This window comes from Furipterus horrens, unplaced genomic scaffold (genome assembly GCF_987537825.1).
Source record: "Furipterus horrens unplaced genomic scaffold, mFurHor1.1.pri manual_scaffold_7, whole genome shotgun sequence".
NCBI lineage: Eukaryota > Metazoa > Chordata > Mammalia > Chiroptera > Furipteridae > Furipterus > Furipterus horrens.
Genome location: NW_028327177.1, coordinates 80,623,258 through 80,639,484, shown reverse-complemented (window position 1 = coordinate 80,639,484; position 16,227 = coordinate 80,623,258). Strand labels below are relative to the sequence as shown.

The following is a 16,227-nucleotide window of genomic DNA, read 5'->3' as shown; positions in this document are numbered from 1 at the left end:
GTTTCTTGTGCCTATGCAGCCCAGTCGGCTCACTTCTACTAACTCTGTAACTTTCTAAATAAACTTTCTTTTATAATTTGAAAAAGAAAAGAAAAGGAAAGAAAAGAAGGAAGGACGGAAGGAAGGAAAGAAGGAAATATCACCTGAGACAGGAAAGATGCCTGTAGCCCTGCCATCTCAACTCCACTTATTGAACTTGACCGTGACATTGTGGGAGTGGTAGAAACAGAAAATGGCTTCCATTCCTTAAGGAGTAAGAAAGAAAAATTCAGTTCAGATTAAAGATCAAAAGGTAAATAAAAAGACAAAAATGTTTTCTAGGATTACCAACAACAAAGACTTATTCTAACTTCCTCGTAAAGTTACAAATATAACTTCTGAAGTCTTATGCTTGCCAGGCACAATATTTAGTAATTTAAAAGTACCGATAGACTTGATCAAATCATCTCAGAATCCAAGTTCACTGCAACAACATTTTTTGGCTTATTTTTAATGAAATGAGAATGTTTTTGTTGAAACAATTATATGAACTAACTACTTCATATTATTTAACATAATACCAATTAAACCTATTTCTTTAGAATAAGATTACAAATGAGTTTTATAAACCATAAAAAGTTTCTGGTTTATCCATTTTATTTTTAGTGTATTTTTTAAAAATTCCAAATAAAAATGTAATTTCAATGTACATACAGGTAGTTTTAATATATTACGTTAACTACGAAGTATATGCCAATCCTTTAAATATAGGAAACTCCCTTTAGAAAAATGCCTTCATTAACCAGAAAGAAAGTGAACAAGTTTTACTCCCAAAGTGCCTACAGACCAAATGAGGTACAGTTAATCTCAGTGAGAGACCACAAAATTCATTTAAAAAGAGGTTTTGTAATTCAAATCTTAGAAATCACAGCTCTCTTTGGACAAACTCAAATTACTGATTATCGTACTAGCGTTCATCACCCTATGATTATAGACATAAGAAATGGTATTTCTAAAGCATAACTAAAATTACAAAACAATTATTAGTCACAAGAGCTAACTGGTTATACTAAAAACAAAACAAGACAAAATTCAATACCTTTTCTTTTATTGCTTCTTGAGTAAAAATTGCTTTCTTCCTTTCTTGTTCAACTTTCATTTTCTCCATTTCTAACTGACTATTTAACAGTGTCTAATAGAGAGAAATACAGTTAGATAATTCCTATGATACTATATCATCATAATATATTATAGTAAATCTCAAAGTAAGGTGCATAAAGTTTGCACTCCTATTTGTTCTACTATTAAAGACCAAGTTCCAAAAGCAGTAAGTGCTCTCATTTCATCTTGCTACCTGATTAGTTCACTACCATCCCCAAGCTTTCTCTAATGGAAGCCCTAAGAGGTGAGTGAACACTAACAGCAATACCTTTTCTTTCCTTGTCTCTTCAAGTGTTCTTACATATTCATCTTTCAGGTTTTCTAATTCAACCTGGTACCTATTAAGCCAGAGGGAATGAAACAAAACAAAAAAGATGATAGTACAGACTATTAAAAATACACTTCTTTATTAGCTAGTTATGTATTTAGTAGCCATCTTTTTTACCATATTGATTTTCCAACTATTTTTTTCCAGATGACTTGAGTTTGAATCAGAAGCTAAACTACTTTTGTGCATTTTATTTATTGGTGCTTTGGGTTAAGATTTCATTCTAAAAAAGACTTCCCAGAAAGAATTTTAAATACCACCATTCTATAATATGTTCAGATTCTTCAAAAGCCTGTTAGGGGGTTCTATGAAAATGTTTGCAAAAGTTCAGATATTTTACTTTATATATCATTTTTACTTGACTACTTTTTTAAAAAGTAAAATTTCCAATAAAGAACTAAGGGTAAAAATACACCAATCAGAGCCTTGATATAATTTCAGATAGATGGATTTTATAGCTTGTGGTTTCCAAAGAACCAGGATATTTATTTAGAAAGATTTAAACACTGTTAAAACCCTTGTAATATAAAAATAATTCCAATGAATGGTCTCCAAACTATTTTGTGATTATAGACTCCTTTAACAAATCTGATTAAAGTAATGAATCATTTCCCTAGAAAATGCAAACACATACAAAACACAACACACAATTTAAAGAATACATGTAAGATTCAATGAATCCAAGTACAATATATATCTTGCTATAATATCCTATTACTAATGATTCTCACATCAAAATCTAAAAGTGTGTATTTTACAAGTTCTCAGTGCCATAAAGCTAAAAGCCAACAGCACATTTTTAAGTGCTTTAAATATCATAAATGTACAAAAAATAACACTCAAGAAATGTGCTCACCTATTATTTTCATCTTCCAGTTTCCTTAGCCTATTTTTCTCTGATTCTAGCTGGGCCTGAAATCTACTACTCTCCTGTCTTAAGAGAGAATTCTGTGACTCTATGGAAGACATTTGAATTTTGTTGGCAAGGAGTTCTTCTGTAGCTGCACGTTCTCTTTCAACCGCTGCTGCCAACAAGGTCTGAGATTCACCTGAACAGAAGATAAAGAAAGAAAAGGCACTTATGCATATACCCAAGAGGACAGGATACCAAGTCAGTTCTGACTTTTAATGATGCAAGTAGCCACACTTAAAACTGTAACTACTTATTTTCTAAGGAAGGGCTGCCTGCAGAGACAAAAGAACCAATCTTAATTTCTACCTGCTTTCCCCCCCAAATATTTTAATTTGAAAGTGGAGTTATTCACCATCACCAAATAAGTATTATAAGAAATCTTAAAGGGACTTCTTTAAAAAGAAGAAAAAATAATAAAAAGTATGAATGAGAAAATGTTGCAATAAAAAATGTCTCACTGACCAAGGGAAACATAATAAAAGCAGCAGATCAACTAACACTAAAGCTAGTATAAAGGTTAAAAGGAAAAATAAAAAGATCATGTGTAATTACAACAGTAAATTAAAGGATACATGCAAACACATACAGACACACAAGAAGAAAAAATGACAAAAACATAAATGTGGAGGGGGTGAATAAAAATGATAGTGATTTTAGAATGTGTTTGAACTTCAGTGATCATCAACTTAAAATAGACTGCTACTGGAATAAATGAAGCACATGACAACATGGATAGGCCTAGAGGGTATTAGGCTAAGTGAACTAAGTCAGACAGAGAAAGACAAATATCACATGATTTCACTTATATGTGGAATTTAAAAAAATGAACAAACAAAAGAGAAATAAATTTATAGGTACAGAGACCATTTTGTTAGTTACCAGACAGGAGGGGAATTGGGGACCTGAATGAAAACAGTGAAGGAATTGAGAAGTGCAAATTGATTTTTACAGAATAGTCATGGGGATGTAAAGTACAGCATAAGGAATATAGTCAATAATATTGTAATAACCATGTATGGTGCCAGGTGGGTGCAAGACTTATTAGGGAATCACTTTGTAAGGTTTATAAATGTCTAACCACTATGCAAAACACATGAAAGTAATGTGTGTGTGTGTGTCTGTGTATAAAATGTTAACTGCAATTCAAAAGTAAAAAAAAATTTAAGAAAAATGGAGAAAATGGACATTATCAAAAATTTGAAACTTTTCTCTATGTAAACAGGGTGGGGAAAAAAGCTACAGACTTGGAGAAAATAAAGGCAAACAACATTATCTAAGTCTAATATCTAGAATATATAAAGAAGTCTCAAAACTCAAAAGTGAAAATTCAAACAAGCTGATTAGAAAATGGGCAAAAGTTCTCAATAGACATTTCACTGAAGAGAATGTACAAATAGAAAATAAGCACATTAAATTATGTTCAACATCATTAGTCATTAGGGAAATGCCCACTAAAGTCATAATGACATATCACTACACTCCTCTCTGAATGACTAAAAAAAAAACAAAAAAACAAAAAACACAGGAACACCATAAAATCCTGGCAAGAATGTGGAGAAACTAGATTATTTTCATACACACAGCCACCTGGGAAAATAGTTTGGCATTTTCTTTAAAAACAAAATATGCAACTACCTATACAACACAGCAATTGCACACTTGGGCATTTATCCAGAGAAATGACAACTTAGGTCCACACTAAGACTTGTACGTGAAAGTTCATAGCAGCTTATCTGTACAAACAAAATCTAGAATCGGCTCATGCAGCCTTCATCAAGTAAACAAAAGGTGGTACATAAAGACAATTATAAACACTTATTACTAAAAAAACTAATCATTGACAACATAGGGAATTATGCTGAGTGAAAAAGCCAATCCCCAAATGTCATATATTATACAATTCTATTAATATAGCATTTTGAAGTTCCAAAACTTTCAAAATATAGGACAGATTAGTGGTTGCCCAGGATTTGGGATAGGGAGGAGGGCCATGAAGGTGGTTAAGTGTGGTCATTAAAGGACAACATGAGGGATTTTTGTGGTATTGCAACTGTTCAATATCTTGACTTCAGTGATGAATACATGAACCCACAGAAGTGGTAAAATTGTGTAGAACTTATTACACACATAGAGACACAGAAACACACACAAATGAGTACCAGTAAAACCGGAGAAATCTGAATAAGATCAGTAAACTGTATCAATGTCAATACCCTGGTTGTAATATGATAATTTTGCAAGATGTTAACATCTGGAGATACTGGGGAAAGTAGAGTACTATCTCATATAACTGCATGCATATCTACAATTAACTCAATAAAATTTTTCAATTACAAAAAATATATTAGTGAATAAGGTTCTGAAACTTAGCCAAGGCAAGAATTTTCATTATCCTCTCCCTACCCCAAGTAGACCTAATAACATCTCTATTATAGATGTTATATTCTGTTCCATACTGCACGTATGGTTCTATTGATAGTGTTTTATAATATGTCTGTCCTTTGCCTTTGCCTATGTTCCACAATCCACATATCCTCAAGAGTGTGTAGACTCCAGTTTAAGAACCACATGACAGCGTCTAGTCTTCACTTATCCGTAATAGACATCTGTATCAGACACTGTCATTTTCGGGTATCTCACATTTCATGACAAATTGGTCTGAAAAGTTGACAAGACCTAAAATTTATACATATAAATTAAACAATATATGAAAGTTTATCTAGTTATGTGATTTTCTTTTTAAGTAGATAAATCTTTTTTCAGGCAAAATTCTATACGGAACTCAAAAAAAGTCAAAGGAGGCACTACTTTCATTAAAGTAGACTGGAGGGAGCCCAGCACCTTCTTTGTGGAACTTCCCTCTCACCAAGACAGCCAGCCCAGCCCCGAGACACGTCTAAGGGGTCTGCTGCAGACTTGTGAAAGACACTCCCCTAGTTCACCCCTCAGGATTTCCAGTGAATATCCCAGAAAAGGGAAGTGAGTTGTTTCAGACTACCTAGCTGGATGATTAAAAAGAAAACAAAACAAAGCCCTGAGTCCATTTGGGTCTGCTTTCATCACTACACCATGATGTCTCTCTAATTACATGAATTTTTCATCAATTTGCTAGCTTCTGGGATATCTAGTAATACTACCAGACTGTGCTTGAATAAACATCTTGGAAAAATAATGTTCCTTTTATTAACAGCACAGAAGGGCAAACTGGGGCATTTCTGTAAGAATATAAAATCTTAAGATTCCATAGCATCTGAATTCTCAATTTAACCTTGATCTGCCTCAGACCGAGCTCTCACATTGTATGCGGGACACAAAGAATTAGATTTTCGCAAACTGTGCATAGAGTGCCTTTTCTTTCATAATAACGATGAAGAATACATTCTAAGGTAAGAAAATCAAAGTTTCATGAAGAAAATTCTAAGTAGTTTTCAATGTAAACTGATTTTATGTAACAACAAAATTCACACGCATATTTCAAAAAATCTCCTGCTCCCACCATAATGCATTGGCATGAAACACCTGCATACAATATGTTACTCTGCTCTTGGAGTTCTACCACGAATTAGAATCATACCTGGTGTCTACCTTCAACACTATTGCAGACAAGCTAGAGAAAGGTGTAGTAGTCTAAAAATGAATGAAAAATGACGTAGAAGTATTTTAGACAGTATCTAATCCACAGCGTTAGGGAAAATAAGTAGTTTGAGACTCAATTAAGATATTAGAAAATAAACGTAAAACAAGAGAAGTAAAAATCTACAAGTAAGATAAAATATAACTATCAATCAGATCAAGTATTTTCAATTTCAGACCATTAACCTAATTCCATAAACAAGATGAAAGGGCTTCTGCATTGAGCTTAAGAACTAAAGCAGTTACCCAGCCTATCAGTGAGACTCTTCTCTAACTTCTCCCACGACGATGTCTGGGACCCTAGTGATGCTTGCAAATTTTCTATCTGTCGAAGCAATGGTCTTGTTGTTGATGAGACACTTTGACTCAACTCCTGGTTTCGATTCTCTGCTTCCTGAAGTCTCTAAATCATGAAATTCTTAAGTTATTACCACTGACAGCAATAAAAACAGTAAAAAACAAAAACAAAAAGCTAGCAAACAAACTTTATGAGAGATTGCTGGAAAAAATTATTTCTCCAAGATAGAATTACTTTTTAAATTATTTCTAAATATTCAATCCTTAAATTAAATTGCATAACTGAATATCTAAATAAGTGCTTCTTTACAAAGCATTTTCTAAGATAAAGATAGCTTTTGATCATCTTAACATAAATATGAGTATAACCCAAATCCCATTGTAGTTTCCTCCTCATCCAAATATTTCTAAGTATTTATAAAAACATAAAGATCGATCTGAGTTGCATTTTCACTCCCTTTTCCTATGCACATTCACTGACTGAAAACTAATAAACTATTAACATAAATACTGGGCATTGATTATCTGCCCCACAGTAAGCAGACTGACAATTAACAAACTAGCTATTACAAATGAAAAAACAATACTGAATACACAATAAATGTATCATGATACAATTTTTTTCTGTAATATGGAATTAGGATTTTTCTTATATGTTTTTTTTTCCTCCTGAAATATTTAAAAAAAATTTTTTTAAGTATATTTTATTGATGATGTTGTTACAGTTGTCCCAATTTCTTTCCCCTTTGCTCTCATCTTCCTAGTACCACCTTTCCCTCCAGCAATCCCACCCCCCTTTATTTCATGTCTATGGGTCATATATGCATATAAGTTCTTTGTCTTCACCCTTTCCTATATTATTAATTTCCCCGTCTATTTTGTACCAACCAATTATGCTTCTTAGTTCCTGCACCATTTCCCCAATCTCCTCCTTCCCCTCCCAGCTGATAATCCTGGAAGTGATTCCCACACCTATGATTCTGTTCCTGTTCTGGTTGTTCTCTTAGTTTTCTTTTTATTTTTTAGATTCGGTTGTTGAAAGTTGTGAGTTTCTTGTCATTTTAATGTTCATAGTTTTGACCTTCTTTTACTTAAATAAGTCCCTTTATCATTTCATATAATAATGGCTTGGTGATGATGAACTCCTTTAGCTTTACCTTGTCTGGGAAGCATTTTATCTGCCCTTCCATTCTAAATGATAGCTTTGCTGGATATAATAGTCCTGGTTGTAGGTCCCTGTTTTTCATCACATTGAATACTTCTTGCCAGTCCCTTTTTGCCTGCAAAGTTTCTTTTGAGAAACCAACTGATAGTCTAATAGGCACCCCTTTCTAGATAACGCTCTTCTTTTCTCCTGCTATTTTTAACATTCTCTGTTTATCTTGAACCTTTGGCATTTTAATTATGATGTGTCTTGGTGTGGCCCTCTTTGGGTCTAGCTTGTTTGGGACTCTCTGTGCTTCCTGGAATTGTATGTCTATTTCCTTTGCCAAATTTGGGAAGTTTCGCTTCATTATTTTTTCACATAAGCTTTCGATTTCTTGCTCTTCCTCTTCTTCTGGCACCCCTATGATTAGGATGTTGGCACGTTTAAAGTTGTCCCTGAGGTTCCTAAGCCTCTCATTGTTTTCAATTCTTGTTTCCTCATTCTGTACTGGTTGACTGTTTTTTCCTTCCTTATATTCCAAATCATTGATTTGAACCCCAGTTTCCTTCTCTTCAACATTGGTTTTATGTGAATTTTCCTTCATTTCATTTAGCATAACCTTCATTTTTTCCCTAATGTGTTTGCCATACTTAAGTATATGTCAAATCTGTGAGCATCTTTATCACCAGTGTTTTGAATTGTGTCTGTTAGGTTGTCTATCTCCTCATTACTTAGTTCTCCCAATGGAACCTTGATCTGTTCCCTTTTGGGCCATACTTCTCTGTCTCCTCATCTTGACAGGTTCCTGTGTTTGTTTGCTTCTGTGTCTTTGGTAGAACTGTCGCAGCTATTACGTTGTAAGGGGCGGAGCCTTAGGTATATGTTAGTACAGGGCGACCTTTTTCACCACACTGTGGCGCTGTGTGGGGGAGAGGTGTCTGAGAGGGAACAATGCTGCTTGCTCAGCACTCATCCCTTTTCCAGGCACTTCTCCCACTTCTGTATAGGCCTGGCACCTCTCCAGCTGTTGCCCTAGCTGTTATTCCCAGAGTGGGTGTGTCTGTAGATGTTCTAGGTCCGTGGGGGCCCTTTAAACAAGCAGACTCTGCTGAGAGACCGGCAGTTTCTGCCTCCACCCCAATCCCCACTGGTTTGTACAGTCAGAAGCAATGAGGCTTTATTGTCCCCAGCGCTGGAACCGTGAGCTGTGTGGTCTGGTCTGGTCTGGTGCTGGGAGTGCTCCCCAGGTGTCCCTCTCGACTTTTTAAAATGTATGCGCTTTTTGCTGGCCTGCCACTGCCGCCGCCACTGCCGCTGCCGCCACCACACCACGTCCTTTCCGCCCTGGCTCTGCCCCTCCTACCTGCCTGGATGAGTATTTCTTCTCTATATCTTTGTTTATTGGACTTCCAGGCAGCTCGGTTTTCTGGAACTTCTGGTTGTCTCTAGTTTTGAGGCAGTTGTATTCCTTCTTAGTTGTGGAGGGAGACACAGCATGTCTGTCTAGGCATCCATCTTGACCTGAAATCTCATTATATATTTCTAAGGTTCCAACGCATCCATCTTAACCTGAAGTCTCATTATATATTTCTAAGGTTCTAACTCTGATTTTATTCATGCAAACCACGCACACACACACACACACACACACACACATACACGCACACACAAAGCAAATGATACATATGGTAGCAATCCTCTCAATTTTATGAACATAACCCCATAGATTCACTTTTATTTCTAGGAAAACACATGTTGAATGTGTGTTTAAGAAAACTGTGACAACACCTGCTGGAGTTCACTGATCTCATGGCGTAAATAATCCTCTTTTCTGGCAGCTGCTTGTTCTGCACGTTGCAGGGCCAGCCGCAGGTCCCCCACCTGTATAAGAAGAACCAAAACACTATCATAGTTTCAAAGATTGTCTATAACTTCCTGCTAACTACATATTTTGTGTTGTGTTGACTTATTGTTCATGTATAATACTCTACATTATCCAATTAATTTTTATATATGATTATCACACATACCACTGATCAAGCAATTCCAAAACTGTATGTATGTTCATCATGTACTTTGTCAGGCGAAAAAAACACATAAAGAATGTAAATATGTACAAGGCCCAACCACTGCCACACCCCACAAGTTAGTAGGAGACATCCATAAATGTCTGCAGTGCAGGCAGAATGTGATGGCTATATTATCCACAAAACTAGTCCTGAGAATTCACTCTATAGAAGCAGATCTCTATAAACACATAAAGATATTCCCTACATGGTCAGCTAGATTACCAATAACACATAAAACATGAAATGGTCTAAATATCTATCAGTAGTAATCTATTTTTGCTAATCTTAATTCAACATGAATATACCCATTAAAAGACATGCATGATTTAATCTTAAATAAAAAAACTATAAAATAATATGTATAATATCAAGTTAAAAATATGTACACGGAAATAAGAACAAGAAGGTAATACACAAAATTGACAGTACTCATAAGGCAATGATTTATGAATGGTAGTGCCCTACACTATCTACCTCCCATTCCCCTGATTTTTATTATTTTCCTAGTGTATATTTAATTTAAAACATTAATAATCTTTCTATTCCAGTGATAGAGTAGCAGAAACACAAGGGGTATATGGACCATGGTAAGATTTACAATACTAAAGTATTGATTGGTATTGTAAACAACCCAAATATCCATCAATAAGAATTGACTGAATACAATGAAGCATTAAAAAATAAATTTTTTAAAAAGCTCTATGTTGAAAAAAAGTTCTGTTTTATTATGAGTATCTAAATAAGTGCTTCTTTACAAAGCATTTTCTAAAACAAAAAACAAAAAAACCCTTTGTTCACCTGAAGGAATGATCGAGATACTTTTGTAAATAAAGCAAGCTGTAAAACAGTGCAAGTAGTAAGCTGTACTTTATGCAAGAAGGATGAGATACAAATAAGTATGTATATAAGTGTATGGGTGTTAAATGTACAGAAAAATGTATATTTTCTTGTATTTACAAATGGAAACACTGAAAAAATAAGCCAGACACCAATAAAATGGTTACGCATGGGCAAATAAAAAGAATGGGGAATGCTATGTTAAAAACCGATGTTGTTTCAATATTCTTGTTATATAGGTTTCACTTTGGAATCATGTGAATGATTTACATATTCATGCAAAATTAAATCAAAAGTGCAAAAGGAAAATATAGTCTTTTCAACAAATGGTGCTGGGCAACTGGATAGCCACATGTAAAAGAACCAAATGTTAAGAGTTAAGACTATAAAATTTTTAGAAGGAACAGGTCAAAATCTTCATAGCTTAAATTAAGCAAGTTTCTTAAATACGCCACCCAAAGCACAAGCAACAAATGAAATAACAGGCAAGTTGGACTTCACTAAAATTAAAACACTTTCTGCATCAAAGGACACTATCGAGAAAGTGAAAGACAACATACAGAATGGGAGAAAACATTTGCAAATCCTACATCTGATAAGGGACTAGTATGTAGAATATATAAAAAAACAATAAAAAGACAACTCAATTTAAAAGTAGGCAACAGATTTAAATATTTGAATAAATTTCTCCAAAGAGGATACATAATGGCCAATAAGCACAAAAAAGATGCTCAATGTCATTAGTCACTGAGGAAATGTAAACCAACACCACAATCACATACTATTTCACACCCACTAAAAGGGCTACTTTGAAAGAAAATAGACAATAACAAATACTGGAAAAGACGTAGAGAAATTAAAACTCTCATATATTGCTGGCGGGAATGTAAAATAATAAAGCTGCTGAACACTTTGGCAGTTTCTCAGAGAAGTTAAATATAGAGTTATTATATGACCCAAGGGTATATATCTAAGAGAATTTAAAATACTGGTTCAGACAAAAAATTGTAAATGAAGGTTTAAAGCAGCATTTTTCTTATTAACAAAAAGAAAACAAATAAAAAACAAGTATAAAAAAACAAATATCCATCAACTGATGATTCTATAAGACAAAGTGACAAATTTATAGATTCTTCCTTCATCTGAGGTCCATGGAGTTACATAGACTCTCCTGAAATTATATGCAATGTTTTGCCCTGGCTTGTGTGGCTCAGTGGATTGAGCGTTGGCCTATATGAACTGAAAGGTTGCCAGTTCAGTTCCTGGTCAAGGAACATGCCTGGGTTGCAGGCCAGGTCCCTGGTTGGGGTGTGCGAGAGGCAGCCGATCAATTTCTCTCACAAATTGATGTTTCTTTCCCTGTCTTTCTCCTTCTCTTCCCCTCTCTCTGAAAATAAAATCTTAAAAGAAAATTATATGCAATGTTTAGTGTTTATCTTCACTTGTGCATTTCTCCAGTAAAGGGGGTCCTTACCTTTCATAATACTGATTCTCAGATAAGTCTGGAACTCACAAAAATATTAAGCAATACTGGCATAATGTAAGCATAATTTAACAACAGTTTAAAAAAAAACACAACACAATTAAATTTGCCCAAAAGGATTATAATAAAGGAAATATAATACATGTACCACTAAATAACGTTTGAGTAAAACTAACTAACTAATGGATTCTTTAATTTGTGGAAGCACAAAGATTTAAAAGACAAATTTAATTCATATCCATTGCTTACCTGAATGGCTAATGCTTCTTGCTGCTGACGAGCTTCTTCTTGGACCTTCTCTAATGCTGCAGAAAGTTCTTCTTTAGCTTTCATTTCATGACTCAAAGCAGCTTCCTGTGCCTCACTATCCTTTGCAGCATTGGCTTTGTGGAGATCAGTAAGTTCTCTTAAAAAAATTAGATTGATAAGTTTTATTTTAAAAAATATACAACCCTGACTAGTGTGGCTCAGTGGGTTGGACATCACCCTGCAAACTGAAAGATCGCTGGTTTGATTCCTGGTCAGGTCACATGCCTAAGCTGTGCCAGGTCCCCAGTTGGGGGCAGGCAAAAGGCAATCAATCGATATTTCTCTTGCACATCAATGTTTCTCTCCCTCTTTTCCTCCCTCCCTTCCTCTATCAAATAAATAAATAAGTAAATAATATCTTTAAAATAATATACAGTAAATTAGATGGTCAAGGTTATAAAGTTCCCATGTAGATTTCCATGAAATCTACAGAATGAGGGGGCATTCATACAGAATAAAGTGACTGTAGTAAGTACTCTCTGCTTAACTTGCTTTGAACAGTTACAAGTTCATTTATAGCTAAGTTTATGTATTGTGAGTGATCAAATAATAGAAAAAAGGATTTCTTCAACATCCTGCATTTAAATGGTTTTAAATAAGTTGCATCTTTACTCATTTTCTTACTTGTATGCACTGTCAAGAGCAGCCTGAATACTTCGGTTCTTTTCTTCAAGTTCATCCATGTCCACTTGAAGTCGACCAAGATCCTTCTCTTGGCGTTCGACCACAGAATTCAGTTTTTTAATATTTTCTCTATGTTGTTTTTCAACTTCTTCTTTACCATCAAGAACCTATATTATAAAAACAGGCAAAAATATTCTTCAATAAATAAAACCATGGTAAACAATTGTATTCTAGGACTCTCAAGTGTATAATAACAAAGAATAATCTTAACACACTTCTATTAAATTGTTGAAAAAATTCCTTCCCATATGATATACCCCAATAAGTCATTCTACATGTTTTACAAACCATAGCCAACTGTTCATACAGTAATAACAATTTATATAGAGACAATTATTAATGTTCACCTGTTTTAAATGTTGCAACTCTTCTTCTAACTCTTTAACGTTTTTCTTCAGCTTTGCAATAATATTTTCATTTTCTTTGTCTTTAGCTCTTAATTTCTTAATGATGTTAGAACTATGCAGCTGTTGTTTTGAAAGTTTTTCTCCTGGTGGTGGCAAAAGCATATAAATTCAAATAATAATGATGTCTTAAGAATCTAAATAGAATGTTTATCAAACCAGTGGTATAAAATGATGGAATATTTGTTTTTTAAATCACAATGTTGTAACCACCAATTTTAAACTAATTTGGACAAGAATCATCAATGAATGCTAAATTACTAGGTGGAAGGATGGTGGGGAATAGCATATTTACAGTCTTAAAGAAATATTCCCACATATTACGTATGAGTTACAAAGAGAAAGATGTACTTTTACAATAAAAAAATCTGCAGTCGCCACCTTAATCATTCAGTTTTGGCATGAACAGTTGTGGTAAAGCCTGACATTATGTGTCTACTGATGTGAAGTGGCATGTGCACAGTATCACTTATAATATTTCTTATTAGAAATTTGATCTGAATCTAATCATGAAGAAGGTGAAATATTCCTGACATAAAGCATTTTGTAGGACAACTGGCCTGTACTCTACAAAGTCTTCAATGTCATGAAGAAGAGAGAGCTATCCTAGATTGGTGAAAAACCAAAAAGTGAACTATATGCAATCCTAAGGATAAAATTCTAAGGACATTCTTCACATAATAAAATCTTAAAATTCATATAAAACCACAAAAGATCTCAAATACCAAAGCAATCCTGAGCAAATACAAAGCCAGAGATATCACATTTCCTAATTTCAAAACATATTACAAAATGACAGTAATCCAAACAGTATGGAACTAGCATAAGAACAGACATATAGAACAATGGAAGAGAAGAGAGAGCTTAGGAATAAGTCCACACATTTACAGTCAACTGATCTTCAATAAGGATGCCTACAATACAAAATGGGGAAAGGATAGTCTCATTAATATATGGTGCCAGGAAATTGAATTTCCATATGCAGAAGAATGAAATTGGACCTTATCACATACCCAATATAAAAATCAACTGAAAACTTAAATGTTTTAAACTAAAGACTTAAATGTTAAGACCTGAAACTGTAAAACTACTAGAAGAAAAGACAGGAAAAAAGCTTTTTAATATTGGTCTTGGCAATGATTTTTTGGATATGATATCAAAACCATAGACTATAAAAGCAGTAATAAGCAAGTGTGATTGCATCAAACTAAAAAGTACTGCACAGCAAAGAAAACAATCAAGAGTGAAGAGACAATCTATATATTAAAAGAGTTACTCTTCTGCATGTGGCTTCTTTCATTTACTATGATGTTTTCAAGATTCATCTATGTTGTAGAATGTATCAAAATGTCATTTTTTTTGGCTCAGTAATATTCCAGTGTATGGATATACCACACCTAGTTTATTCATTCTATTGCTGATGAACACTAGGGTTTGTTTCCACCTGTTGGCTATTGTGAGTAATGCTTCAGTGAACATTCATGTACAAGAACCTGTCTGACTAGGAACAATTCCTTTGGGTACATACTTAGGAGTAGGATTGCTGAGTCATATGATAATTGTATTTTTAGCTTTTTAAGAACCTCCAAACTTTTCCATAGTGGCTGTACCATTTTATATTCATACCAGCAGTGAATGTTAAGAGGATTCCAATTTTTCCATATCCCCACCAATATTTTTTAAATTGAATTTATTGGGGTAGTATTGATTAACAAAATTATATAGGTTTCAGATCTACAATTCTATAATACATCATTTATATATTGTATTGTGTTTTAGCACCCCAAGTCAAGTCTCCTTCCATTACCATTTACCCCGCCACTACCCTCTTTTACTGCCCCCCCTTTCCTACTGGTAATTGCCATACTATTATCTGTGTCTATGAGTTGGCATTTTTTTCTTAATCCCTTACTTTTTTCACTCAACTCCCTAACCACCCTCTCAACTGACAGATGTCAGTCTGTTCTCTGAATCTATGAATCTGCTTCTATTTTGTTATTTCATTCATTAGATTCCACCTATAAGTGAAATCAGTATTTAAGTATCTAGAACAGGCAAATTAATAGAGACAGAAAATAGATTAGAGGTTATGCAGTACTAGAGGGAAAGAAAAATGGGGATGTATTGCACAATTGTTACAGTTTCTGTTTGGGGTGATGAAAAAGTTTTGGAAGTAGATAGTGGTGACAGTTGCACAACACGGTGAATGTAATTGATGCCACTAAACTATATACTTAAAAATCATTTAAAAATTGGTCCCAGCCTAGATGAAAGCATAGGTAAGACATGTTGAATCTCCCTCCACAACTAAAAAGGACTATAACTACCTCAAAACGGGAAACAACCAGGAGTTCCAGAAAATCGAGTTACAAGAAGTCCAACAAACAAAGACATAAAGAAGAAATACTAATCCAGACAGGTAGGAGGGGTAGAGCCAGGGAAGAGAGGACATGGTGTGGAGGAGGTGGTGGAGGTGGCAACGTCAGCTGTGGTCAGCTGTGGTCAGCCAGCAGAAAGAGCAGTCATGCATTTAAAAAAGTAGGAAGGGACACCTGGGAGGCACTCCCAGCACAACAGTAGACCATAAAGCTCACAGTTCCAGTGCTGGGGAAAATGAAGCCTCATTGCTTCTGACAGTGAAAACCAGTGAGGGTGAGGGCAGAGGAAGACACAGCCAGTCTCTCAGCAGAGTCCACTTGTTTAAAGGGCCACCATGGTCCTAGAACGTCCGCAGACCCACCCATCCTGGGAACAACAGCCAGGGCAACAGCTAGAGAGGTGCCAGGCCCATACAGAAGTGGGAGAAGTGTCTGGAAAAGGGACAAGTGCTGAGCAAGCAGCATTGTTCCCTCTCAGATTCCTCTCCCACATACAGTATCACAATGTGGTGAAATGGGTCGCCCTGTACTGATGAATACATAAGGCTCCACCCTTACAATGTAACAGGTGTGAAAGCCCTACCTAAAACACACAGGCAAACACA

At 34.8% G+C, this 16,227-nt stretch overlaps 1 protein-coding gene across 2 annotated transcripts in view; it reads right to left on the bottom strand.

The window, feature by feature from the left end:
• TMF1 (TATA element modulatory factor 1) overlaps positions 1 to 16,227 on the bottom strand; it is a 36,679-nt gene that overhangs the window by 3,157 nt on the left and 17,295 nt on the right. Inside the window, exons 6-14 of one of the 2 annotated variants that reach the window (XM_090283853.1) lie at positions 13,188 to 13,330; positions 12,781 to 12,947; positions 12,097 to 12,253; positions 9,247 to 9,339; positions 6,261 to 6,417; positions 2,325 to 2,517; positions 1,409 to 1,478; positions 1,079 to 1,171; positions 144 to 245 (exon numbers count right to left, since the gene is read on the bottom strand). In XM_090283853.1, the coding sequence (XP_090139979.1) occupies positions 144 to 245; positions 1,079 to 1,171; positions 1,409 to 1,478; positions 2,325 to 2,517; positions 6,261 to 6,417; positions 9,247 to 9,339; positions 12,097 to 12,253; positions 12,781 to 12,947; positions 13,188 to 13,330 (1,175 nt within the window). The remainder of the gene's footprint in view (positions 1 to 143; positions 246 to 1,078; positions 1,172 to 1,408; positions 1,479 to 2,324; positions 2,518 to 6,260; positions 6,418 to 9,246; positions 9,340 to 12,096; positions 12,254 to 12,780; positions 12,948 to 13,187; positions 13,331 to 16,227) is intronic. The other variant, XM_090283854.1, reaches the window with a different exon arrangement.